Raw genomic sequence first — 13143 nt, 5'->3', positions numbered from 1 at the left:
TTAAGGAGATGATGGATATAAATGGATTGTTACCTTCTCATCAACCAAGATCAAACAAATGTAGGTAGGCTGCATTATAATGATTTCGGGTATCCACAGCCTCAGTACTTTAACAGCAACACTCAACCTATCTGTTGATGGATTCAAATCTTCTATGTATGCAACCATCTCCTTGTTTGGTACTTGGTTATTTTTTAGAAAGAAGAAAGGTGAGAGGTTACACGTTAGAAAGAAGAAAGGAGAATAGGAAGAGTGATTGGAAGTTACGTAAAACAATTATGTCAATTTGGTAATGTCAGTTCGAAATTGTTTTAACCAATGCGAAGACTTTGAAAATAACAAAAAACTTTTTTATTTGGACTTGCATCCATACATGCATTCGTTCATATTCTCGGTTTGAATTTTGCTGTTGCTTGAATTAAAGTTGTTACTAATCGCATATACCATAATTTTTTCAATGATCTCAATTTCTATTGAAATAAAAATATGAGAAATATGACGATAACAGCTTTATATTGTCTTCCATATAATAGCTTTATGACGATAAGTATTTTATATGTATTGAGAAGACTGTATATCATACAAAACTCATTAAAGTGAAATAATTTCAAAAAGATGAAAGATAAATATAATAAATTTAAGACTACTGTTACATTTAAAGAAATTTCAAATTAATTTAACGAAACAAATATTATAGGAATATTGTATGGCGATTGAAATTGTCTTCTCCTTGATTTTCTCTTCCATATCATATCTCTAGGACACCAAACAAATGGTTTTGGAATTTCAGAATAAGTAATTCCTTTGGCTTGAGCAACTTGTGTATTGAATATAATCCATTCCGAGAATTTAGCTGTCGTAGCCATCGGACGATTCATACCATTATCCTCAGGACCATCTTCATTGTAGCATTCCCTAGGTGATACCTGTTCAATATTTTAGTTAAAAGTAAATCAAAATTATCAAATAAAACATGTTTATATAACGTTTTAAAAATAGTTAAAACATGGTAGAATTTAAGTTACACATAAAATTACATAACACGATTTTAAAAAAACGAAATACCCGTAAATCGAATCCATGGATATCTACGATCATAATAGTCCTGAAACATGGCAATCCAAGTTTAGACAAAACTACTATTTATTATTATAAACTATAAATAATTTTTAAAAGGAAAATACAATCATGATAAGAATTATAATTATAAGAAATTATACCTGATATTATTAAGTATCAAAGTCTCCTCCACAATACCTAAATCAAAAAATTATTATTATTATATTATTATATATGAAACAACCATACAAACAGGTAAATACAATTACTCTGTAGATCTGTAGTGAAACTAATATATAGTAAAATATAGTAATATATAATCTCTGGCTCGCAACCAATATAATTTTGAGATCATGACAAAAGAAACTAATGTAAATCATCATTCAAAATAGTAAAATGTTATACCCCTTTTTAAAGGTGAACCAACAATAACCGAAGCTTGGTGAGATTCGAATGTTGGTTCCCAAGAAAACACTACACGAACAGGAAAACACATTAAATTAGGTGAATAATACAAAACAGTAAGATTTGAAATTTTACTTTCCAAGTAACAGCTACACGAACATGAAAATAAAAGTGAATCATAAGAAACAGCAAAATCTGAATACAATTATTATATATGAAACAACCATAGAATCAGGTAAATACAATTAATCTGTAGATCCGTAGATTATTCATAAACACATTATAGGAACACCAATATAAATTTGAGATCATGACAAAAGAAACTAATGTAAATCATCATTCAAAATAGTAAAATATTATACCCTTTTTTAAAGGTGAACCAACAATAACCGAAGCTTGGTGAGTTTCGAATCTTGGTTCCCAAGAAACCACTACACAATCAGAAAAACACATTAAATTAGGTGAATAATACAAAACAGTAAGATTTGAAATTTTGCTTTCCAAGAAACAGCTACACGAACAGGAAAATAAAAGTGAATCATAAGAAACAACAAAATCAGAATACAAATTAGAAATTGAGAATATGAACGAATCTATAAAACTCAACAAAAAAAAAAAAGATTTTATACCTTGATTAGAAGATGAACCAACAACAACCAAAGCTTTATGATTTGTGGATCTTGCTTTCCAAGAAACCACTATACGAACAGGAAAATAAAAGGGATCAGTCGATGTATCATTTAAAACAGCAAGATCGGAATACAAATATAAATTTGAGAACATAATAAAAGAATTATTAAAATTCAAGAGAAGAATGCTTTTTTCGGGTTATGGTGAAAGCATACGAAAATCATTGTATTTATAGTTGTAAAGCATCTATATTTCTAGGGTTTCTAGGTTTTTAGGGTTTACAGAAAGACGGTCTTTTCTCATCGGGCTTTTTTCATGCATAAACCCATAATTTTTATTTACGTGGATCTTTTAAAAATCTAACCTAAGCCCATCAATTACCCAATTTATGCGTGTTATATTATGTCATGTATCCTTTGATTAAGCGTGAAAGAGATCTTATTCATAAAATTTAGGGATTAATTTAGCAAATTCTATTTGTGCAATTAACTTTTTATGCAATTAGATTATTTCTAATCCGATTTTTGATTTATTTTTAATGCGAAAAATAGGTAATTTTACGTCCAGGGGCAAAATATTACAATGTGAAGGGCAATTTCATTAATGGTATAATGGTAAAATTTTGCTGAGATTGAATATGGGACGTTTTCACTTCTCGTTTAATATAATTGATGAATATTTGACAAAAAATTTGGTTATTGATAATTTAACTTTAGTGGATTATTGTGATAATAGTTACATTAAATTAAAAATATAAAAATACAAATTAGTGTATTAAGATTAAAAAACGAGTAAATTATTTTGCTAAAAAGGATTATATCTATACTATTAATTGGAGAGTACAAAAGCAAAAACCCAAAAAAAAAATTAACAAATATTCCACAGATTGCCCCTACGCCGAAATAAAGCAAGAAAAGAAAAAGAAAATTTAAGGGCAAAGATGTAATACAATCTATACAAAAGACGCGGATCTGATCTGTTTGGGATTATGTCACTCGGATCGTAGTTAAATTAGGCGTGTATCCAAACATCCTCTTCTTCTTAAACCTGTACAAGAGATCAAATCTTCTAATAAATTGTAATCTTCTTGCGTATCATAACAATTAGCTAAATGAAATCAAATTATTAACTGCATATATTTTCTGTTAATCACGATTATTCTCATTTATAACAATCACAACAACCCTTTACAATTCATTGCCTTTTTGTTCTTCGTAATTAAATATGCTATAAACTAAACACGGCAATAGTTGGATCGAATCCCTAATCTTACTCTCAAGTTTTATATCAAACCCACAATCAAATCAAAAACAGAATATCTTACATTGATTGCATCGAATATTCTACCTTTAACCCAAACCTACGAAGAACAACTGCTATAAAAACCATAGAATACACCATAAAGAATAAAACTCATCGAACATTCATACAAACAGAATAGAAATTCACCTTTTTTAATCGTAGTCATAGCGGCCACCGATGGTTTTACACCTGTTTTCGAGCTCAAAGCCTTCAAAAAACCTGGAAGATAAGAGTTAAAATCGTCCATACATGTAAGCAATATACAACATACACTGGTGAGACAATAGAGATGATTTTATGCAGATCGATTTATTACCTTACTTGTCCTTTGAAATCGAAATCAGAGAAATACAAAAAGACAGCTGATCAGATTAATCGAGAATAAATCCGATCATGTTGCTTTAACTGGGATTCCGATCTTGAATATCATTGCCTCAGAGATATCCGATATGGATTAGGTGTCTCGATTCGATATTTGCTCGATCAGACAAAACTCTGTGTAATTTTTTTTCCCTCAAACCGACAAAACACTCTGCATATCATTTGACTGTTTGTATTTTGCTGTCTCTTTGTTTTCCCGAATACATCTTTACGAAGATAATATTGTTAATGGGCCAACATCGGATTTAAATAATTCCTACCGATCCAATTAATAAAAGTTTTCATCTTATGGCCCATTAAAATCTAAAATACAGTTTGATAATATTTATGTATAGATTATTCCATGATACGGAGAAAATGTTTTGTTGTGGCCAAAATAATACAACTTCTATTTTATCTTACAAAATATATTTAACTAAAATGTTTTTCATAAAGGAAAACAAGGTGAAGCATCGGTGACATAGGCATCTAGGGATTTGAGGTGAGAGAAATACAACACAAGACCTAAAGATATAAAAAAGATTGAGGGTTATTGACGATAAGAAACCGATGAGTCAGAAAAAAAAAAAGACCAGATCAAGTCGACGAAAACCCAAAAAATTGATTACATGTTGCTTCTTCAAGAAAAGATAAAACTGACTTTGTATTCTGCACCACCATTTTGACAAAAGAATGCAAAATCAATCAAGGAATGGAAGAGAACAAAATGTTTAAAGAGATAAATTTACAATTTACCCAAGAAATTATGGTCGGTAATCTGAAAAACCCATAAGAAATCGCTTTCTAAAATTAAACTAGAATCAGAGGACTAACCAGTCTTCGTGATGAGATGAGACAAATCAGAGGAGGAGATTGGTTAAGGTACCAATTTTGAGGCTACTGAGGAGGAAGAGAGGAGGCGGAGGCAGAGGAGGAGATTGGTTAAGGTACCAATCTTAGTTTGTATGATATTATCATGATGGTTCACAAATCTGAAGGTTTTTAGTAAATATAACGGATTTATTATGAGTTATTTCTATTTTTTGGAAAATATTTAACAACTAATTACAAAAGTATCTTATGTGTATAGTATTAACATGTTATATAGTTTACAATATATGTAAATAAATTATCAAAATTATTTATTATTAATATTAGTTTTTTTTGCTTTAAATATATTTTATAAATTATAAGAGTGATACTGTTCAAACAAATTAAGGGAAAATGATTTAGTAAAACGTCAGTAATCATATAAAGTCAAGCATGGTAGATGCGGATATACTATATACTACTATAGGATGGTTTTATGCAGGTTTTAAAAAAATTAAATCTGTTGCAAGACGAGTGCAACATGACAGGTTTGAACAATTACACCTACACGAAAAGTATTTTATTTGCTATATTTGGTTAACTTTGGTTAGTTATGGTTATCTACTAAATAACCAAACCAAACCAAAACTTCCAAAATATCTGAATATTTGGTATATCCAAACCAACCGAAACCAAATAAAAGTGAATCAAAACCAAACAATTAATTGAATGTCCAAGCCTAATTTTTACTACGCCCGGGCATTTGGGTACTGTTCGAGTTCGGATCGGATATTTTGGATTTTTGGATTTAGAGATATAAGATCCGCTTGGGTATTTCTTAACTTTGGGGTTGGATCAGATATATTTGGATACCCATTTAGATTCCGGGTTAGATCGGGTTTGGGTTCAAGTTTTTCAGATTCATAGATTTGGAACCCGTTGGGATATTCTAAAATTTTGAATACAGGTTGGAATCATATTTGTCAGATTGGATTCGGATCAGATTTTTGGATCCAGATATTTTGCCCAGGCCTAATTTTGACTCTAAATTCGAGTATTTTGTTTTTTTTTTAAAAGTAATCATAACTAATCGAAAACGGATTACGGTCCGAACAAAAATCGATATTATAATCATATCTTCAATTCAAGTATGTGGAACTATTTACTTCTGTAAATCTCGCGGAACGGGTTTTTATAAGGTCAAAAGATTTTTAACCCGACCGGTATAACGTGTTGGGGTTTATCCCTTTTATATCTCTATTTAGGTTATTCTGCTTCACGATGTTTTAATTTATTTTCACGATTTTTTTTTCCATAGTTTATAAGTATGATAGAAATTTAAATGGTCAATCTGGTTAACAACTCATCCGGATTCATTATATATCAGTCCAAGTTCCATGTGAAATCAGTCTTATTTCAAACATTCGCAAACTAGATTGAAATCAAACCAATATAAATTTGGATTATAAATATTATACTAAATTTAGAATATAAAGCTACTATAAGACTCATGTGTTAAGAATCAAAACACCTGTGCAGATCCAAAATCTTGAAAAAAAAAATTTAGAAAAAACATCTCGCACGTACGTGCGGGTCCGATCCCTAGTATATATATATTTACTAAGTACATCTAAATTCTAAAGATAGTTTGTAAAAAAAGTTAATTTAATTTATCAATTTAAAAACCTGCAAATCGGATAGGTACCACAATACTGAAATCCGGTTTTGGTTAATTCCGGTTCAATACAAACATAACTATATTCCCATAAAAACAAAATGTACGTACAGTCAACGATTTAATTTTGAGTTTCCTTTTGAAAAAATTTCAATTTTTCGTTCCCCCAAAAAGTTTTTTAGAAACCCGCCTATTCACTTTTCGTTTCTCTCTAGAATCTCCCCCACTATAATATCACTCGAAATCTAGGGTTAAAGTGAAACCACACATTTTCTATCTCTCCGATCTTTTAGCCTCTCATCGGAAATGGCGCGTGACAGCGACGGTGTATCCAACAACTCGAAAACTCCGGCAGATGAATCTCTCAATTGCGGCCTGACCTGTACTTCATCTCCTCCTGATTGCTCCGGCGATGCCGCGGATGGGGCTAAGGAGAAGAAGGAACAGTTACTGAGTGGTGAAGCCGATGGGGGTGGAGAAATCGAGAGTCTCAATGTTGATGAGTTCGCTGGGGTCGCTGCGTTTGGTGAAAGCTTGAACTGTGCTTTGTGTTTTCAGTTGCCTGAAAGACCCGTCACGGTTCGTCTTCTCTCTTGTATACTTTTGTGTTCTTTTGGGTATGTTGTTGTTAAAGTTCGAATCTTTTTCTAGTGTTTCTCTGTAATTGTCTAATCATATTACTAGATATGACTGTGTTGTGAATTTTGCAAAACATGAGCATGAGCAAGAAAAAAGTGACATGTTTAAAACGGAGAGCACCTTTAGTTTTTAGGGAAAAGTTCTAGTCTTGATGATGTTGATGTGTTTGCTCTCTCTGGCTCGTTGCTCTTTTTGTGGATTCTAGGTTTGTTCTTATGCTTGTTGTATGTACCTGTATCTAGCTTGTATTCTTGGATTCTTTTANTTTTTTTTTTTTTTTTTTTTTTCATATCATAGGGTTTTTTTTTTTTAATGTTGCAACTGTTAAATCTCGAATCTAGTTTAGTGTTTCTCCTTATTTGTCTAATCTCATTTATTGTATATGGCTGTCTTACACTTGAGTTACTACTTTGAGCTTGTAAAACTGCCACAATTAAGATGGTTTGTTGTTACAAATTCAGCAGTGGAGTCGTTCTTTCTGCAGTTTGTTTTATTATACAACGGCATTTGGAATTTATTGTGCTTACCATTTGTGATCTATAAGTCAATCTTTTCACGTTGTTAGTACTTTGTTTTGGTTGGATAAGTTAGTTTGGAGCTATCATTGTAATATTTTGATTGTGTTTTGTGTTTTGGAAATGTTGTGAGCACTTTTGTTGATGGTTTATGTATTCTATTTGGTGTTTCGTTGCCGTTTATGGGGCTGTTTCTTTTTGTTCATGTTTGTTGGTGTTCTTGTCAACGAAGATAAACATTATTTGTATATATGATTGTTTACATTTTTTAAGCATGACAAAGATATGAGACTATGAAGTTATAAGGTTGATGGATAATAATCTTGTATGTGTTTTTTTTTTCAGATACCATGTGGACACAACTTTTGCTTAAGCTGTTTTGAGAAGTGGATTAACCGAGGGAATCTCAGTTGTGCAAAATGCCGTAGCCAGATTCCTAACAAAACGGCAAGTAATCCTCGTGTTAACTCGTCCCTGGTGTCTATCATCCGATCTGCAAAAGTCGCTGAAAGTGCTGGTCCAGAGAATGTCTTTAGAGCTAAGCGCCCAAAGAAAACCGAGAAGGCCAATACTGGAATATTTGTCACAACACCATCAGATCATTTTGGTCCTATACCAGCTTCTAATGATCCTGTGAGAAACCAAGGCGTTTTAGTAGGAGAATGCTGGAGCGACCGAGCAGAGTGTCGCCAGTGGGGAGTTCATTTCGCACATGTGTCTAGCATTGCTGGACAATCATACTATGGAGCTCAATCTGTAGCAATATCAGGAGGTTACAAGGATGATGAGGACCATGGGGAGTGGTTTCTATTCACAGGAAGGTTTGTCTTTCATTTACTCCTACCTTTTAGTCCATTTGACTAATCATAATCTTGTAGATTTTACTTCGCTTATGTGTTTAGATTGTTGACAGACTTTATCTGTGTTTGTCTTGAATATGTCACTCAGTGGTAAAGGAAGAACTAATGAGGATCAGAAATTTGAAGAATTGAATGAAGCTTTAAGAGTTAGTTGCAAATTTGGTTATCCTGTTCGAGTTGTCAGGTTAGCACTCAACATCTTTCTCACATTCTCGCTTTTTCTTCAATTCTGTATTGTTTCTCTTTGCAATGAAATTGTTTTCTTGATTGAATAAAGAATAGCTTATTTGTACTAGAGAGTTAAGCTAAAGCTTGTTGCAGTTATCCTCTGAGTTATTGGTGTCTTCCTCATAATTTCAGTATTTTTAACTAGGTCGTACAGGGAGAAGAATTCTGCATATGCCCCTGAGGAAGGAGTGAGATATGATGGTGTTTACAGGATTGAGAAGTGCTGGCAAATAGCTAGAATGCATGTAAGTATATATAGCTAACAACCCGTAATATTCCACCTGTTCTGTCCTGACTTATTCTTATGTTTTCTTCAGGATTCGTTTAAGGTCTGTCGTTATCTGTTTGTCAGATGTGACAATGAGCCAGCTCCTTGGACCAGGTTTGATCTACTTCTTGAAAGCGCCTTTTCTAAAGTACATTCTATTTGAAGTTTAATGCTGTGATACATGGCAGTGATGAGCATGGAGATCGTCCAAGACCTTTGCCTAGTATTGCAGAGCTTGATAGGGCCACAGACCTGTTTGAGAGAAGTGAGAGTCCATCATGGGATTTTGATGTAAGTTCCTCTTAGACACCTTGATCACTTTCCCAATTACAACAGTTGGCAAGTGAAGCAGATATAATTTTCTTCTGCATGATCAAATTGGTAAACCATCCACTGTTACATGCTGATAATATACGCTTATTTGATCAGGAAGGAGAGGGTCGTTGGAGATGGATGAAGCCTCCACCTGTGAGTCAAAAGCCAGTTCAAGGTTTGTATCATAAGGAGAGCAAGATTATGAGGATGGCTTGGACATGTCTTCTCTTTGTTGTCTTCATCATTTTCACTGGTTCATCATCTATCTTATACCGGGTTTAGAAGAATCACCAGCAAATAACTTGGCTTTTTTTGTACCAGCAAATAACTTGTTCTTTTTTTGTGAAGTCGGACTCAGAAGGTTCATTGATGGTTTTGAACATAATGATCAATCATCATTATATAAATTATGTTATTCAGTAAATTTTCATTCTTTCTATCATATATGATAATATCATGAATAACAATGTTCCTGACTTGTGTTATCCATGTTGGTATAGAGAATAAACTTCACATCTTGAAAGCTGTGTAGTGAGTTAGGGTAAGCAGTCTTTTCAACGTGGAGAATCCGTCCCTCTACATCAATTCCTCTGTCAAACAACTCAGCCTTAAGTTAAGCTTTGCTGATATGATTGCTAGATACGCTTGAGTCTTGGACAGCCCAAAGAAGTGGTTCTTGGGTTTGTTGTAAAATCTCTAATAAAAGATGAGGAAACTTAGCATTTTCCCGGGCTAACGTAGTTGTCCCGCTTTCGAAAAATTAGTTTTTTTTTTTTTTTTGCGATGGTGTGAGAATTCTTGATTCTCAGCAAAACGGTGCAGCTGAGAACAATGGATATAAACCACACAACAGTAGGGTTCCGGGCCAACGTAGATAGTTGTACCACATACTGTCTTTGATTGAGAGACTCCCAGTTACCATGTAGTTGACGTCTCCAATTTGTTCCGTCTCAATGCAACCAATCTTCAAGGCTGATTTTTCTTCATGTCATGGTGCTAGAAAAGTTATACAATACGTATATAGAGAAGCTAAATTAATTACTATTGGGAGAAAAAAAAAATTGAGGGTATGTTTTTGGCTCATTATTGCATTTTCTAGTGCCTAACAGTCAGTTGGATGGATTATTTTCCATCAGAAATTGATTTTCTATACATAGGGTTAGGAAGTTAAACATCTATGTATATTAATCACGGTACTGATCAATATGCGCTGCGGTATCCTCTTATTTTTAATTAGTGTTTTTTGTTAGATTTTGTCTCTTGGTGAGGTTCGTGATGTTCATTTTTCTGATGTTCTAAGTTTAATCAGGAAATAATTATCACGTTTAGCGAATAAAGAATTTTGAATTTGATTAATTTATAATATTGGAAAGTAAGTGGAAGTCCTAAATTATTTCAAGCCTAAGCTTTCTATTATAGGATAATATGTCAGTATTTATAAAACATTTGTGGGCCTTGTGGCAATGGTAGAAGATCAAATTAAGTAGCATATCACCTGGATATATTTATAGCTTCAGATTATGTTGGAGAAACAACTAGTTCTGTTCTAGATTGCTTGAAGTTGCAATGGCTTCTGTGAATCATTTGACTATTTTTTTTTAAAGGCTGAGTATATATTTGGTATATTTCTTGGACACGCTAATTGCATTAATATTGATTCGGCTCTTCCAAAACTAGATGAAGTTGGTTCAGCCGTAAACTGTATTTTTTTTTTCTTATTTGGCCAGTATTATCAAAGACTTATAACATTTATTAGGGTTTCTATTTATTCATAATATATGTACTAGCTTCAGACTAATTATTAATTTATTTAAAATGATTGTTTTCCAAATGTATTTATGTGTAAACATGGGAGGGGAATATAGAAGTATAACGGAGAGGTGATAGAGAAGATGAAGAACAAGGAAGTGGACAACGAAGATGCTTAATTAGCAATGACTTTTCATGTAACAAATAGAGACAAAATTTTTTGTTTTGCGTCAAGCATTTATTTGCATTTTCAAATCAGAATCTTGTGATTTCTTCTATATCCATTGTTTAAATCTGTAAAGTTTTTTCCTTTTTTTTTCTTGGAAAAAATGGAAGTGACTATTAGTTTGAAGTGAAGATTGGTATAGTTTTGCCCATCTAGGAGGCTTTTCTAAAAGTTACTAGAATGGCCAGTCCTCCAAAGTCTTTGCCTTCAATTTTAACATTTGAGGGTCATACATGAGATGTGAGGGTTAGCTATCAACTTTAATATTGGACGCAGTCTCGTCTCAATATTTTTATGGACCTTAGGTGAACTAAATTTTTTAGATTCTTTTCACACTAATTTTTTTTTTTTTGTTTGGTCCCCCTTTGGTAGAAGGAATTTTTTTGAACTTTGGGTTGGTCCCTTGACCTTCGCCCCTCTCGCCACCCCCATGAGCCGGGCCTGATTGGACGTGATACATGAACCATGACAAGTGATTTCAGTCTTAGGTATTTTGATACATATATATGTTTCAAATTTTGAGAACCATGACACTACAAGAAAACATTCTTATTTCCTACAGCAGATTCCGAAGGAAAATGGAAGGAAATACTTGAAAATGTTTGGAAGAAATTGCCCGAAGAAAATTGGTTTTCGTAAGAATTCGTAAGAAATGGGAAAAACTTTTTAACCATTTTCCTACCGAAATGTTTGTAAGAAAAGCATTCTTACCATTTTCCTACCAAATCTATATTACAATTTTCCTACTATATGTTTCCTTCTATTTTTCTGCCAAGAGTTCCCTACAAATAATATACAAAATATTTTATTTTTCAATAATAATATTAATTTTAAATCCGAAATTGAATTAAAATAAAATAATCATTAATGATTAATCTGAATAATATATAATATATATAAAATCAATTTATTTACAGAACAAGTAAATCTAAAATCAATTTATTTCAAATTATTATTCTTTTAAACATAAACATAAACCAAATCGTGAAGTGACCTTAATGCAGTGGCATGAGGTAAGTCCAATTGTAGAAGGCACCATTACACCCGGGATCGAGTCCCGGTTCCTACGAATGTAGGAATTTGACTAATGGGCCAGCCAGTTGTGGCCCAATGGTTGAAAAAAAAAGACATAACCAAATCAATTCAACTGGTCCGGTTAGGACTACAAACCGGCCTAAACTGAAATAAACCACACATCACCGGAGAAACTAGAGAAAGTATCACCTCTGTTAATATTTCTTAGCTTCCTTGACATAGATTCTTTAGTTTCCTCGCCGCAGCTTCCTGGTCTCGCCACATCGGAACCGCTACCCAAGCTACGCTGCTGCTCGGAAGGGAAGGGAGTTTCAACCAACGAAACCAAATCTTCGATTCAAGGAGATCAAAGTTTCAGGTAAGATCATATCAAAATTGAATAAATGAATCGATACTAAAGATTAGAGGATGAAGACCGTCCTTAAGCTCACGAGAGCGACATTCTTCGGAAATAGAATCCCTATAACATACTGAATCCATGGTCTCTTCGACTCCCCTACCGCAACCTCCATTTTTTCTTAGTGTGCTAATGTGAGCTTGCTGACTCCAAAATAGGTTTTAAGAATGGGAGTGAATGTCTTCGTCCCTTTTAATTAAAGAAGAGGCTAATCTTGATCATCTTGTATATATATTTTCTTGCTTTTCCATATAGAATTAGAAAAGAGTGCAAGCATATGGGTAAGTACAACGACCATTTCGTAGGACTAGGAGCATAGAAAGTGCAATAAAGAAATCAAATATTGCTTAAAGCAATACAACGTCAGTGGAGCGCATGCTACTGACAGTAGGAGAGGATCTTGGTAGAGGACAGTATTACATGCCGACTTAAGCTCGTGTAGCTCCACTTCTTCTTTAATTCGATCGGGCTTACATTGAAGAGACTTCCGCCTCGCTTTCTCATCATCATTTATCTCATTGTCATATTGCTCTTGCTTCTTGCCATGTTTTTTCTTAGGGTAGTCTCTTTATCGAGTCTTGCTATAAACTTCACCGCTTATGGTTTTAGTGATGATTTGAATCTCGAATGTTTATACTTCCATGTTTTTTACTTTTTTTTTTTTTTTTTT

General features: G+C 33.1%; 1 protein-coding gene and 1 long non-coding RNA gene across 3 annotated transcripts; one reads left to right on the top strand and one right to left on the bottom strand.

The window, feature by feature from the left end:
* Positions 1–2900: 2900 nt before the first annotated feature.
* On the bottom strand, positions 2901–4721 carry LOC104773755. Of its 2 annotated transcripts, XR_765164.2 has the most exons (4): positions 4591–4721; positions 3713–4425; positions 3544–3615; positions 2901–3141 (listed from the first exon to the last, which is right to left on the bottom strand). It is a non-coding gene; the product is annotated as an uncharacterized LOC104773755 (long non-coding RNA). The 2 variants fall into 2 exon arrangements; XR_765163.2 differs by having other exon boundaries at positions 3713–4721.
* Positions 4722–6431: 1710 nt separating this feature from the next.
* On the top strand, positions 6432–9505 carry LOC104773753 (E3 ubiquitin-protein ligase ORTHRUS-LIKE 1-like). Its single transcript, XM_010498405.2, has 7 exons — positions 6432–6820; positions 7741–8216; positions 8344–8439; positions 8629–8728; positions 8801–8865; positions 8940–9042; positions 9181–9505. The coding sequence occupies exons 1-7, from the start codon at positions 6548–6550 to the stop codon at positions 9346–9348; spliced, it is 1281 nt and encodes a 426-aa protein (XP_010496707.1). The 5' UTR covers positions 6432–6547; the 3' UTR covers positions 9349–9505.
* The last annotated feature ends 3638 nt before the right edge of the window (positions 9506–13143 follow it).

Source organism: Camelina sativa, unplaced genomic scaffold, assembly GCF_000633955.1.
Source record: "Camelina sativa cultivar DH55 unplaced genomic scaffold, Cs unpScaffold00634, whole genome shotgun sequence".
Classification (NCBI taxonomy): domain Eukaryota; kingdom Viridiplantae; phylum Streptophyta; class Magnoliopsida; order Brassicales; family Brassicaceae; genus Camelina; species Camelina sativa.
Note: the sequence above shows the minus strand (reverse complement) of the source record. Positions and strands in the feature narration are given on the sequence as shown.

Coding starts and splice junctions, on each gene's coding strand:
- LOC104773753 (XM_010498405.2), top strand. CDS start 6,548: ATGGCGCGTGACAGCGACGGTGTATCCAACAACTCGAAAACTCCGGCA. Junction 6,821..7,740: donor TGCCTGAAAGACCCGTCACG/GTTCGTCTTCTC, acceptor TTTTTTTTTCAG/ATACCATGTGGACACAACTT. Junction 8,729..8,800: donor GGCAAATAGCTAGAATGCAT/GTAAGTATATAT, acceptor TGTTTTCTTCAG/GATTCGTTTAAGGTCTGTCG.